This window comes from Schistocerca piceifrons, chromosome 4 (genome assembly GCF_021461385.2).
Source record: "Schistocerca piceifrons isolate TAMUIC-IGC-003096 chromosome 4, iqSchPice1.1, whole genome shotgun sequence".
NCBI classification, from domain to species: Eukaryota; Metazoa; Arthropoda; class Insecta; order Orthoptera; family Acrididae; genus Schistocerca; species Schistocerca piceifrons.
The window spans coordinates 619,819,954-619,835,220 of NC_060141.1; the positions used below are offsets into that span (position 1 = coordinate 619,819,954).

General features: G+C 42.7%; 1 protein-coding gene across 1 annotated transcript in view; it reads right to left on the reverse strand.

Annotated features, from left to right (window-relative positions):
- Positions 1 to 12,963: 12,963 nt before the first annotated feature.
- Positions 12,964 to 15,267, reverse strand: part of LOC124796068 (structural maintenance of chromosomes protein 1A-like) — a 116,005-nt gene continuing 113,701 nt past the window's right edge. Inside the window, exon 9 of the mRNA XM_047260154.1 lies at positions 12,964 to 13,415. Coding sequence (XP_047116110.1) covers positions 12,964 to 13,415 — 452 coding nt within the window. The remainder of the gene's footprint in view (positions 13,416 to 15,267) is intronic.

Genomic DNA, 15,267 nt, shown 5'->3' on the forward strand with positions numbered 1-15,267 from the left:
CATACCAAGGTAGTCCATGCAGTTGCAATAACACTCGTGTCCCAGATGGCGCTTTGGTTACCACATCTGCCTAGTAAGCAAGAGATCCCAGGTTCGAATCCCAGCCCAGTACACGTTTTTGTTCATTGCCACTGATTCTGCTTAATGTCCTGCCGCAGCTGATAGCAATCACCTCCGTCAATTTAAACAGGTAGATTTTCATGATATGTACCATATTTCTATGTCTGTAACAGATTCATACAACTCATGCAATATTTGGAAATCCTGGGTGGAATGCTGGGTTTGTATAAAGAGCAATGAGCACAAATTTGAGAAAAAAATTATTGAAGACATCACCTCAAACAATTTAAGGTTTTTGAAACAGGAAATATAGGTGTTGACATGCTTCTGTGAACAAATTTTCCATCTTGGAAGGTGCCCTGGAAGACCTTTTACAGAAATTATTTCAATGCCACTTTGATTTCTCTTACCATGCCTGGGCATTGAACTTTGAAGGTTGTCTTGATTTGAGGGAAACTGAAAAAGCTCTGCTGGGCCACTTCAGTAATGCAGGGGGCCTAGGGAAATGTTGCAATGCCATTCCAAGGCAGATAGTCAATGGCCTGTGGTTTACTGCATTACCATGATGTAGTTTCTAATTAACAGCAGTAACTGCCTTCACTCAGTTCCCCCATTTCTTCAACATCTTCAGCACTTTCGTGTAGAAAGTGCGAATGAAGGTTTATCCCTCAGAAAGAAAGTGGTGTTCAACCACATCCCGTGTGCATAAGAAGACAATAAGCATGGCTTTGGCCTTTGATCTGCCCTTTTCTGGAGAGGGGATACTGGTGTGCACCATTCAGCACTTTGCCCATTTCGTGCTGATGGGAGGCAACCGATGCTGAGGGTGACATGGGGATGTGAAATGGAAGGGGGGCTGACAGTATGGAGGAAGGGGAAGCTGTTGGGTGGAGAAAGCAGAGAAAGGGGTTACTTGAGACTGAGGCCAGGATGACTGCAGGAGCCTCAATCACAGGTGACTCACAGTCACTGCCACTCTCCACCCAAGTTTCTACTTCCTCCATCCTGTCGTCCACACCCAATTCATGTCTCCACATCACATTCAGCATGTGCTGCTTCCCACTGGCTGTTACGTTTGTGCCAGAATAAATACCTGCCAACCCCCCGCCCCTGTGGCATTCTTAGCCAGCAAACCATCCGCCTCCCTCCCTTCGACCCAAATCCTGCCTCCTCCTCCCTCCACCCACCCCATCTGACACAATCACCATCATAACCATTTCATCTGCTGCAAAGGAGCACTGGCACTATCAGTCTAGTCACTAGCATGTAAGGCATGGGCATGTGTGTACTCTAGCTCACCAAAGGATAAAATCTGAAAGCTATTAACCCTTTAATTGCTCTGAATGTGTTAAAAGCGTGTGCCTTTGTACCTGTCCCTGTGTGCTCTGAACGTGTTTACACACACCACCAGTCCTTTTACTTGGTACTCTGAACGTGGCAACGCATACACAGGGACAGGTACAAAGGTGAGCACGTTAACACGTCTAGAGCTGTTGTGATCTTTCATTCTCGTTTATATAAAAAAAGAAGAATGGAGTTCGTTACCCATAAACATGTAGCTTTGTGATGTGTAATAGGACAGGCGCAACAGTACCATCTATGACAAATAATAGTGGTGTTCGCTCTTGTAAACATAAACGTACTGAGAGGTTAAGTGCATATGAGAAGAAACTTTGCTACAAAACTTTGTTTGACGTATATTTTAAAAATGAGTGACACACTTTCTTAATGGTGCTGATTTACTGAAAATCACCTTTAGGGAAGTGATCTCAAAGAGTAGCACCACTCAAATGAGACAGTATTTTTGTTTATCATGTAAAGAATGCATTTAGCGTAAATAATAAAGCAAACTTTCAATTAATGTCGTTCATTACTGCAAACCAGTTTGCTGTGGGTAAAAGAGGCAACCATGGATATCACAGTAATGCAATACAGAATAACATTAGAAATTTTACTGGTGTAAACACATTAACGAATTACCTGTTGACACACACAATTACAATCAGAATATAAAGGATTTGAGTGCTGAACATAACATTAAAATCACGCATGACCTCTTTTGTAATAAAACATCCACACCTTTCAAAAGAAGTAAAATATGACTCTTAAAGAAAGTACCTACACGAAAATTATGATCAGTGATTTGGACGTCCTCAAACCAATTTCTGTATTGCTTGTGAAGAAATAACAGAAAATATAAATGCAAAACCTTTCTTTACCAAGGTGTATTACATGGACAAGAAAAAAGAAATTTCCCAGAGTTCTCCTAATTAAAAATACACTTTTTTCTGGGGGAAATGACATTATTTCAGTGTTAAGTGACAACATGCTTCCCTTCAAAGCCGTAAAACTTACCAGTCCTTCAAATGGTAAAGGATTTATCCAGTGATGCAGAATTTCCCAGCACTTTAGGAAATGAAACGAAATGGACACATGGCATTGTTGCCTGGGTGCCGGGGAACTTCAGCTGTCAGGTGCAAGTCTTATTTCAGGTGGCGCCACATTGGGTGACTTGTGCTTTGGTGATGAGATGATGATAACAACAACACAACACACAGTCCACAGGCGGAGAAAATGTCCAACATAGCCAGTAATTGAACCCAGGCCCACTGCATGGTAGCATGTTAGTACTAAGCTAAGCTGGTGGACTCTAGGAAATGAAACCAAGCAGAAAAGGATGTATTGTAGAAAAATCTTTGATCTTGCCAGCAATGACAGCAGATATGCAGAGCACACAACACATTATGTACTGGTAGTCACCCAATAGTAACATCACTATTAAGTAGTAAGAACACACAGATAGGAAAAGTTAGTGGTTTAAATTAATGTTCATACAACATACTGTGAAACCCCGCTTTTATTTTCCTGTATTTAACATTTCCCTGCTTTTTATGATGACTTTTGTCAGTCCCAACAGAAGCCCTATTCCCTCAGTACAATGCTTTCCTGTCATTAAAGATTTCATATTACATTTCCCACATTTTAAGTTTCCTTTGATGTTCTCACAACCTCCAACACTGGTTTTTATACAGATTTTGGCAAAATGTTTACTGAATTCTTGCTCAAAGCCAGCATTGAAACAAAGCAGGAAATGCAGACTATATGCAAAGTTATTGATCATGTAACACAGCGTTAGCACAGTAAGCAAGATTTTCATTGTGAGTGATTTGGATCACAGCTTCTTGTATTATACAGCGTGAATCAAAAAGAATCATCTGATTTGGCACGTCTATATTTCTGAAACTAATAAACATATATGTTTTTTTGAGGAATGGGAAACTCAAAAAGTCCTTTTTTTCATACCTTTTCGTAGGTGTCCAATATGCGCCCCTCGTGATGCACGGAATATGAAAATGCGAAGTTCAAATGGTTCCCACACTGCAGTGAGCATGTCTTGAGTTATAGCTTCTACAGCTGCTGTTACGCAATTTCTCAGTTCATTCATTGTTGATGTTAACAGAGACACATATACAAGTTTTTTTATAAACCCCGGCAAGAAATAATACACACAGTCAGTTCCGGACACCGTGGATGCCAGTAATGTAAGGCTGAATCATTTAATCAGCTGCAACCGATGCCTTGTTCAGTAATCCTCAGATCTAAAAATTGCTGCAGTTCCTGATTCCAGTGTGATGGTTTCCCATCCGGTTGGTAAACGAAGTCATTCAAATCAGTCTCCAACTGTGAGAAGAGAAAGTTCCCAAGCATACTGAGATAAGTGCTTCCTGTAACAGTGTTCTTGGCAAAGAACAATGGACCATAAACCTTTTCCTGCGAAACTGCACAGAACACATTAAATTTTGGAGAGTCCCTCTCATGTTGTACAACTTCATGGGGTTGTTCCGTATCCCATATACTCACATTATGATGGTTTATGGTTTGTTTACCTTTCCTTTTAAATGGAATGTTGCCTCGTCACTAAACTCTAACCATGGAAGAAAACTGTCATCCTCCATCTTGCCAAGAACGAAATTACATAAGTCCACACATTGTTGTTTGTCACCTTCACAAAGAGCTTGCAGTAGCTGCATTTTAAATGGTTTCACGTGTAAACATCAATGCAACACACACCAGATGGACATCAGGAGCATGTTCAGCTGTTGAGCTGCATGGCGAACAGGTGTCTGTGGACTCCTTGTGAAACTATGGCAGATCTGTTCAATGTCTGTGTCAGACACTCAGAGACAGCCAGATGATTTGCCTTTACACAAACAACGAGTTTCTGTGGAATTGTTCTTGCCATCGTCTAATGCTCTGCACTGTAGGAGCTCTTCCTTCCTTTCCTTCCCTCCCGACTACTTGGATGTCCTCATCTGCCTTCCCACTCACACACACTGCACCCTCAAACTTAATTAACTCCTCATTTGCAGATGTTACCACTCCAGCATACTCTGCAACTCCGTTGTTGCTGTCTACAAAAGCAGAAACACCACCTACACAGATTCTTCAATCCTAAAACACTTTCCCTAGAAATAAAAAAAGTATCTTCTGAAACTCAACATATCACAACTCATACCTTGCAAAGATTCCGTTAATCATCAAATGCCGTGATCCTGATTTTGGTCCACATGGCTCCCTCCTGCCACTCAGCCTACAATGACTAAGATAAACTCAGCACCCCCCCCCCCCCTCCCGCCCTCCCCCTGTCAACTTTCACTTTCACTGGTGTGATAAAGTGTGTGGACCCCAATATTACAGAGGGGGAGGCTAAACATGAGAATTCCAATACTGACTCCAAAATCTGAAAAGTCCCAAGATCACAGAGGGGGAAGTTGAACAGGAGCTAAATTCCAATCCTGACTCCAAAATCTGAAAAGCCCTTTGAATTAATCACCATTCTGATCCTACATACCTCATTTGCATCTTTTCCAAAGATCCCTCAATCACTGATCACCTCCTTCAGAATGGAGCCTTTATCTATTGCCACAAACACAAAGTACAGCCTTCCTGCTCCCAATCCCGAGCCTACCATTGCCACAGATGCCTCATCTACAATGATTGTTTAACTTCGGACTGCAAACATCCTCCTACCTGCCTCCCACTGCAAAGTGATCCACCTGTACCAACACTGTCCCAACCTCCAGTTGCCACCAACCTGCAACATTTGCAACCAATCCCATCTCAATTACTCCTATAAGTGTACAGCCAAATGCTCTCCAACAAAAACTGACCATCCCACCCCACCCTACTGACATACACTCCACTCAAACAACTCCCAATGTCCTATTCCCATTGCTGAAGACATCATTCACTTCATCACCACTGTCCTTCAAAACATGCACCCATTTGAGCATTCATGTATTCTCTATATGGTCACCTGGGCAACTCGTTCACTATTTCATTTAACTGCCAATGCTACATAGTCCCAAACCCACTCCAACTTCCTCCTTTCCCAAGTAGACACCCTCCTTTTGTGCATTCGATCCCAACTTTGAGCAGCCCCTCCCACCTCACAGCACCATAGATCCCTTCTGTCACCGCTCCTCTCATAACCACACCAACATTTTCTCCTTCTCTACAACTTCAATGCCACCTTTCAATCCTCATCCTTTGTTTCACCCTCCACTGTGCTATTGGTAGCCCTTCCGTTTGCCCACTACAGAGAGCTGGTCAATCAAGCAGAAACCATATCAGTATCCGTACCCGCAACTCATCATCTCCAAGCAGTTCACAATGAAATGCCATCTCCCCTGCATTAGCACCACCTACAAATTTCAACACTCATACTTTGTTCACCTTTCTATGATTTAATTTGTTGTTACGAAGTATTGCATAGTCTTCATCCTAGGGCCTTTGACACACTTATGTATGCAGTGTGTTTTGTTGCTGTTAATAACACACTTTCTTTGCAATTAAAATTTTATTTTGGTATTATACTCTCATTTTTGTTTCACTACTGCAGAATTATTCTGCAGTAGTGGGCTAAACCAAAATTCTTTGTTAGGGCATCAGTTCTTACCAGTCAAAATTGCAAATATTTAACTGAAACAAAAACTATGAAAAATTCCCAGAATTATAAAAAATTCCTGGAATTCTAAAAATTCCTAGAATTCTGAAACATTCCTGGGTTTTTCCTAGATGAAAAAATCTCACATTTTCCCAAATTGTCCAAGGGTGTATATATACTCCCTGTTTATGAAACTTCTCTCTTCAGGAAATGTTATATCTGAAGAAACTTTGGTTATTTTGGCGTTAGTCTCTCTTTTACACTTTATTGCTGCAGTATTGTTTTGCAGTAGCGGGCTCAAGCAAAATTCTTTATTAAGTATCAGTTCTTACCACCAGCCAAAATAACAAAAAATTAATTGAAAGCCACAACAAAGGAAAATTCCTGAATTCTAAAAAATTGTGGGTTTTTCCTGGATGAAAATATTCCATATTTTTCCCAGATTTCGCTGTTGTCCCAAGGTGTATACACCCTGTTTACGAAACTTGCCTCTTCAGGAAATGTTTTATCTGAAGAAAGTCTTGTGTTACGTATTCTGCATACACAATGTGAAAACTGATTTTGACGATTTCTATGTTTCTCAAGAAGTAGAAGCTAAATGTGGACATGACAAAGTATCTAGCATACTGTAGTAGTAAATAAAACAACATGGAGCCTGAGATTAAAGAACTTCACCTTCTCAGTGATGCCCACTGAGGACAACACTGCAACGACACATTAGTGTGCTTTCTCCTTGCATTGGCTGCTACCAACTGATTTACAAATATTTATCAGTGCTTTCCATTTCTGCGCCCTTCTTTCTTCAATGCCATCACAATTTTGTGACTGTGAAAAGGAAAACCAGACTGCTGGATGCCACAACAATAGAATGTTTTGATCAACCTCAAGGAAGACGAGATTCAAGTTTACTCATATCCTCCATTACTTCTTACCTGAAAGCAACTTAACTATCTTAGTTCATTGATGATGTCGTGAAAAACACTTTCTTGCTGCAAAGTAACAAAACAGCAGTGCCTCACATTGCAACAGGACTGGTATACAATGGAAAAATTTACACTCTATGGTGGATGACAATTACATACACAGACAATAAACAAAAAAACAAAAGCACCTGAAAAATGGAAGTTAACACAAACTAAAAGAACATTAACAATGTACCACCAACACCTTCCCTCGATGTTAACAACCAAGCTTTACATAAGTCCTAACATAGCTCTAAATTTTTCAAATTTTATTTTACATAGTGGGTCAGCTTGTTTCTCATTTGTGCTAATGTGTTTAACAGAACTTTTTAGCAAAAATTTTCTCCTTCCCAAACAAAATTTGGACATATATATATGCATTAGTTCATAATGGAACTGGGGGTTCTTACAAAGACTTATTACTGGCATACTGTCATCATAAAGTATAACAGCTTTTTGATTGCCAGAAAGACTATAACACAAATTACTGAGCCAACAGGCTCACTAATTGCCATGGTTAAAGCTACAAATTCTGGTTCTGTTGATGACAGAGACACTTCGGATTGTTTCTTAGACACCTATAAAACACTATACCCCAAAACAACTGCACTGGCACAACCTTCGGGCCTTCCGACAATATAAACACTGCCATTCCCTGGGGATGACAATGCCGCAGAAGAATGGGACTCTTACAAAAAACATCTGCAGCAAACATTTCCAGGCATTTGGGGTAATAGACATAAACCTGTGAGAGGCCCACTTTTGTCATGGATTTCACCCCACATGTATCAGTTGTTGTGTCAGCTCACACACTTACAAGAACCTTCAAGTCTTTCTTTCAATCGTATGTGTGAGTTACTTTCTACCAATCACAGTAAACGTATTCACATTATTGCTGCTCATGTAAAGTTTTATCACTGCCAAAAGCTTCGAAAACAGTCATACAGGGCATGATTAGCAGAACAACATAAACTTGTCATTGTAATTATGTGAAAAAAGTTCATCAGGAATCATATGCAAATGAAATGGTTCGTGATGCAATCACACATTTTGCTTCAGATAGGGAAGATAGGAGCAAGCTCTACAGTGTGAAAATCCTGTTCTTAGGGAAGTATTGAATGTTGCTCAGTGATCTGAAGTTTCCTGGGCTGCAGGTGGTCAGATACAAGCCTGGTCTGAATTTTTAGAAATCAGTTCCTCTCAACTTTTATTACTAGGTCTGCATCATTTACCAGTCGCGACTGAACAGACCCTCTCAGCCTTCAGTCAGTTCGCAAGAGAATGTAGATGATATTGCAGCATATAGGCAATCAGCATTTCTGGCAGCAACAACCTCCATCACAATAGCAGTAGCCTCATGCTCAGCTGCCTGCATGCCCATACAGCTTCATTCAAAATGAATGGACAGCATGCCCCAAATGCTGGCCAATGTGTAATAGGTGCCATAAGAAAGGGCACATTGCATCTGTATATAACTCCTCTCCAAACCCGAGTGAGGATGAAACAAATATGGATTTGAACAGTATGCCAGTAGTGATGGTGTCTTAAAGCATGTCATACACTGAAGGGCGTGTGTTGAACAAGTCACTGAGATGCAGATGGACACAAATGCAGCAGCAACTTTGGTGATTTCTCACACTTACGTGGACTTGGGTTCTCCCTCTTTGACTCCAGTGTCACAGAGGCATTATTTTTTAAAGTCTGACTTGGCAGAGGCATATTTACAGCAGCCACTCAACAAGGAACCTGAATGCCTGCTATTTATCAATACCCCATTTGGGCTTTATCAATAACAGCATTTGCCTTTTGGTGTAGCAAGCACACAGCTATTTTCCAATGCTATTTAGAGCAACTTATTACATCAGTTCCACACTGCATCAACTATTTGGATGACATTGTAGGGTCTGGAGCCTCTACAGTGGAACATTTGCAGAACCTTCGAGCTCTATTTCCTGTTTTACGGTCTGTAGGGCTAAAGTGCAATTTGTTGTTGTTCAACCATCTATTATATACACTCCTGGAAATTGAAATAAGAACACCGTGAATTCATTGTCCCACGATGGGGAAACTTTATTGACACATTCCTGGGGTCAGATACATCACATGATCACACTGACAGAACCACAGGCACATAGACACCGGCAACAGAGCATGCACAATGTCGGCACTAGTACAGTGTATATCCACCTTTCGCAGCAATGCAGGCTGCTATTCTCCCATGGAGACGATCGTAGAGATGCTGGATGTAGTCCTGTGGAACGGCTTGCCATGCCATTTCCACCTGGCGCCTCAGTTGGACCAGCGTTCGTGCTGGACGTGCAGACCGCGTGAGACGACGCTTCATCCAGTCCCAAACATGCTCAATGGGGGACAGATCCGGAGATCTTGCTGGCCAGGGTAGTTGACTTACACCTTCTAGAGCACGTTGGGTGGCACGGGATACATGCGGACGTGCATTGTCCTGTTGGAACAGCAAGTTCCCTTGCCGGTCTAGGAATGGTAGAACGATGGGTTCGATGACGGTTTGGATGTACCGTGCACTATTCAGTGTCCCCTCGACGATCACCAGTGGTGTACGGCCAGTGTAGGAGATCGCTCCCCACACCATGATGCCGGGTGTTGGCCCTGTGTGCCTCGGTCGTATGCAGTCCTGATTGTGGCGCTCACCTGCACGGCGCCAAACACGCATACGACCATCATTGGCACCAAGGCAGAAGCGACTCTCATCGCTGAAGACGACACGTCTCCATTCGTGCCTCCATTCACGCCTGTCGCGACACCACTGGAGGCGGGCTGCACGATGTTGGGGCGTGAGCGGAAGACGGCCTAACGGTGTGTGGGACCGTAGCCCAGCTTCATGGAGACGGTTGCGAATGGTCCTCGCCGATACCCCAGGAGCAACAGTGTCTCTAATTTGCTGGGAAGTGGCGGTGCGGTCCCCTACGGCACTGCGTAGGATCCTACGGTCTTGGCGTGCATCCGTGCATCACTGCGGTCCGGTCCAAGGTCGACGGGCACGTGCACCTTCCGCCGACCACTGGCGACAACATCGATGTACTGTGGAGACCTCACGCCCCACGTGTTGAGCAATTCGGCGGTACGTCCACCCGGCCTCCCGCATGCCCACTATACGCCCTCGCTCAAAGTCCGTCAACTGCACATACGGTTCACGTCCACGCTGTCGCGGCATGCTACCAGTGTTAAAGACTGCGATGGAGCTCCGTATGCCACGGCAAACTGGCTGACACTGACGGTGGCGGTGCACAAATGCTGCGCGGCTAGCGCCATTCGACGGCCAACACCGCGGTTCCTGGTGTGTCCGCTGTGCCGTGCGTGTGATCATTGCTTGTACAGCCCTCTCGCAGTGTCCGGAGCAAGTATGGTGGGTCTGACACACCGGTGTCAATGTGTTCTTTTTTCCATTTCCAGGAGTGTATTTGGGTTTTGATGTGTTGTGTGCTGGAATATTGATGCTATTGCCACACTGCCACACCCCACATCTATCAAGGAATTACAGGCATTATTGGGCAAAACTGCATACTACCACAAATTCATAATGCAGCACAACCACTCTATGCATTGTTACATCAAGATATTCCTTTCCACTGGTCTTCAGCTTGTGAGCAGCCATTCCAGTTATTGAAATCCAAGCTGCAGTTAGTCCCTTGTTTGGTCACTTTCAGCTGAGCCAGTACCTAGTGTTGGTGAGACACATCTCAGTTTCGCCTTGATGCTATCCTTACTTGTAAGTACGAAGATGGTTCAGACTACCATACTGCATAAGCCTCTAAATATTTCAGTTCAGTGCAACATTATTATCAGACAGAGAAAGAGGCTCTAGTGATTGTATATACTCTAAAAAAAAATTTCGTGTTTTTCTATACAAGTCTAAATTTTTCCTGTCCACAGACCACAAACCACTGGTATCTCTTTTTAACCCTTCAGCGTCCTTGCCGGCCGAAGCTGTACATCCCTTACAGCGGTGGGCTCTTTTCCACTCATGATGCAATTATGAGATACATTTTCAACCAACAGCACAACATGCAAATGATGATGCCATATCACATTTGCTGATTCATCTGGATCCAGAATTTGATAAAGGAAAAATACTTTGTTTTTAGTTAGAAATGGAAGCTAAAAATGCTGTTGATGGTTTTCTTGTTACTAGTGCTAAAACTACAGCCACAGTAGTCGTGGATCCTGTTTTAAGCAAAGCTGTTTCTCTTGTGCAATACGGCTGGCCAGACAAACCTCCAGGATGTGCTCTTGATCCTTTGATAAATTATTTTGCATTACAAAATTGTGTTTCTATTTTAGATGGAGTACTGTTGTTAGCTACCGAGGACACCATTCCCACCCTTTGGTGTGAGATTATGTGTTTACATGTGGACCACTGAGGTGTGAGACATACAAGAGCGTTAGCACACTGACATGTTTTTTGGCCAGGCACTGATGGGGAAACAGCGCAAGTTGTTGCACCCATCAGGAGGCTCCCCGTGCTTCTTTATCATCGAGGTCGAATTCACAGCAGCCTCAGGAATGAATTCATGTAGATCTTGTAGGCTCTTGTTGAAAATTATGCTTATTCTAAGTTTCCATATGTGGTTTGTCATCTCTTCTATAAACATTTGTTACCGACAATTGCCCCCAGTTCATATGTCAACAAATTTGAAGATTTCTCTAGAAAAAAGCGGCATTCACCATGTCACGTCTCCTCTTTTCCAACCTAAATCAAACGGGGGATCAGAACGACTAGTCTGAACATTCAAGACTCAGATGAAAAAATATGTTTTGGATGTGTCACCTGAAGTAGATCTCAACAGTTCCTCAGTTCTTACAGGTTTACCCCTGTTGGAGATAAAGAGCCTGGCAGAGTTGTTGCACCGTCATTAGCTCCAGATACTGCTAAATCTGCTTCAGCCAACACCTGGCTATCTGCTGGCACCAGTGCTGCAACACTTCCAGTCTGACACAGCAATTGTGGCTCACACGTTGGGCTGCCAGCCAAAACAGGTGCTGGCACTAATCGTGAGTACCCATCACTGAAATGAAATGAAATGTCGTGTGGCTAGGGCCTCCCGTCGGGTAGACCGTCCGCCTGGTGCAGGTCTTTCGATTTGACGCCACTTCGGCGACCTGCGCGTCGATGGGGATGAAATGATGATGATTAGGACGACACAACAGCCAGTCCCTGAGCAGAGAAAATTTCCGACCCAGCCGGGAATCGAACCCGGGCCCTTAGGATTGACAGTCTGTCACGCTGACCACTCAGCTACCGGGGGCAGACTACCCATCACTGACATCTCTGTATTGTTGGCATGGCTGAAGGTGGTGTAGCGACACATGGACCGGCTATGACCCCGTGTGGCTGGCTGCACCTTCACTGCCCCCATGTCCTCCGTCTGCCCGGCCGTCTCCTAAGTCGAGACTGGTGCCCTCGTCTTCTCTGCCGCCACTGCCAATGTTATTGCAACTGTCTCCTCTGCTGTGGGTGCCCACCTCCGCCGTGGCTGTTCCCCTCATAGGCGGCACCACCTATCCCATCACCTTCGCTACAACTGCCTTCCCTGGGATTGGACTCCATATGGCTTCTCGCAGGTGGCAGACGCTGCACCTTTCCATGCTCATGTCACTTCCAACCCTACACACCGGTGACAGTGCATCACATGACTGAACAACCTACGTAGATCACAGAATAAATGGGCATGAGCACAGTGCTCACTTTGATGCTACGGAGGAGGAGTGATGCAACAACCAAGACCATGTTTGCATTGCTTCATGGTCTGCGCGTGAAGTTTGAGCTTGATACAGCTGCTACAGGTCACTCGACTAGCCTGCTAATATGGCAGTAGTTGGGTTCACAGTCTGCCGGTTGCACCCCCTCTTGGAACTAGTGAATATATAGGCCAGTGCACCAGGCTTCGCCGGCCACTTATGCATTGCTTATTGTACTGTATCTTCTTTTTTGCATGTCTGTACTGTTCAAGCAATAAATTACAGTGTTCTTGGGTTAGAATGTTCATCATCTACGGTTTCTTCTGCATTCTCAAAAGAAACTTCTCTATCTTCACTGATGTCTTGTTCTTCTCTAAGCTGGCTTGTATTCTCTTCCAGAACCTCAGTCCTCATTTCTTCTTTCTGCTCCTCTGATTCTGAAGTTATATCTATGTCCTCTTCACCACAACAAAACCTATCATCACAACAAATTGTATCTGATTCTATTGCAGGAACATCAGGTTTTTTCTCACTTTGAGATACTGCTGGTGTCAAGAAAACTGCATCTTGATGCACCTCAATTTTCTTTGTGGAGGGTTTAAATATTCTGTACCCCTTCACATCATTATCATAACCCATAAATAGATCTACCTTGTTTTTGGAGTCTAGTTTCAATCTATTTTCTTTGGGTACAAGGACAGACAGATGAAACCTAAATATTTTTAAATCTTCTAAGGGCAATTCTCTGCCATAAAAAGCTCCAAATGAGTTTTACTTCTGACAGCACTTGGACTTGTTTGATCTAGTACATAAGCTGTCATGTTAAGTGCTTCAGCCCAGAAATGTTTAGCATTCCTGAAATCACTGAATGAGCAGCCTCAACCAAGATGCACATTTCCCTCTCACCTCTTCCATTTTGCTGTGATGCGTACATGGTCCTTATTTGATAGCTTACGTCATTTTCACTCAAAAATGGACCTAAGTCAGTATTCATAAACTTCAGTCCTTTATCATGCTTTAGAACTTCACTTTTCATAGTAGCTTCTCTCTCCGCTTTTGCAACAAAGGTTTTGATCAAGCCTTTAACTTCAACCTTCTGTTACATGAAGAATAATTTGTGATAACCTGCATAGTCATACTTCAGTAGCAAAAATGTCTCACTCCTCCAAGTGAATGCATCTCCTTCGGTCCATAGGCATCTGCATGAACATTTCAAAGTGAGGCATTACTCTTGATGAACTGATGGGGAAAGGCAAGTGATGTTGCTTACCTGCCAAACCCTCTTCACAAGTGACAAAGTCGTCTATGAAGTCCATTCCTTTACATAACAAGAACTCTTTCACATGCGTAATGCTCTGAGGGCATAATTTTTTTGCCAACCGCTCACGTTTTCAACATGTTGAGACAAATATACCAGACCACTATCATGATTGACTGATAAGCTCACAAGTGTTATTACTGTCAACCACAGAGTCATTTTGTCTCCACAAGTCAGAGTAACCAATGACAAGGTTTACAGTTCAGCAATTCATTGTTCTTTGTTTGACACAACACATACCTTTGTCCAACACAGTTCCTACCAAAAACAGATTGAATTTTAGTTCAGGCATAAAAATCACTGCACAAAAAAGCAATCTTGAAGTTAACCTGTCAAGTGTTTGTTTCACAGAGCGGATGGGTTTCCTTCTTTAGGGTTGATTTCTTCTATTTTTGACATAATTGTAACCACCGAGTAATCATCAAATTGATGTGAGAAAAACTTTTGCTGAACTTGATGACTGATCACCGCAGACTCTTTCTCATACACAAGTCTTCAGTTTAGTCCACATGCCATCTGACAACATACACAAAAGCAGATGAGTGAGTGGTGCTACCTCCACCTGTATTACAGTAAATTCCTGTGATTTGGCATCCATTTTCAGCCATGTTTTTCCCTCAGCTTCTTTCTTTTTTGGATGGTTAACAAGTATGCCAATGACAATATCTAAGGAGCCTTTTCCTCTGAATATCACTTCCATTTGGAATTTCCACACTACTCAATTGCCCCCTCCAGAAAACTTCAAACACTGATCTGCAGACTGTTCCATTTCGCCATGCCAACACTACACCAGTAAAGTCAAATTTGCTGTTGCTCATGATAACACCAAAAAACTATGCCACTACAATGAGAAACAGACTTATGTACCTGGGCCTGTAACCTGTGATCAGGTGCAGTAAATGAAGTTCTATTACAAGTCAGTTTGCACAAAATTTATTTAAATATGTAATAATTTACACTCAATGGCAGAAGACAGTAACACACACAGAGGATAAACAAAAAACAAAAGCATCTGAAAAACAGTTAACACAAACCAAAAGAACATTAACACTGTATGACTAACAGGAGGTGTTGATGGGACGGACAACAGCTAATGGGAGGCCAGTAATGATTTTCAGAGTAAATTTCATAAATAATGCTTTAAAAATGGGTAGTATAGATATTTCCTGTATATGTTGTATTAGGAATGTTTTGTAAAAATACAATTTCTGATGTTGTAATAAGAAATTTTAATCTCTATTTCACGATCAGTTTGAAGAAGGAAA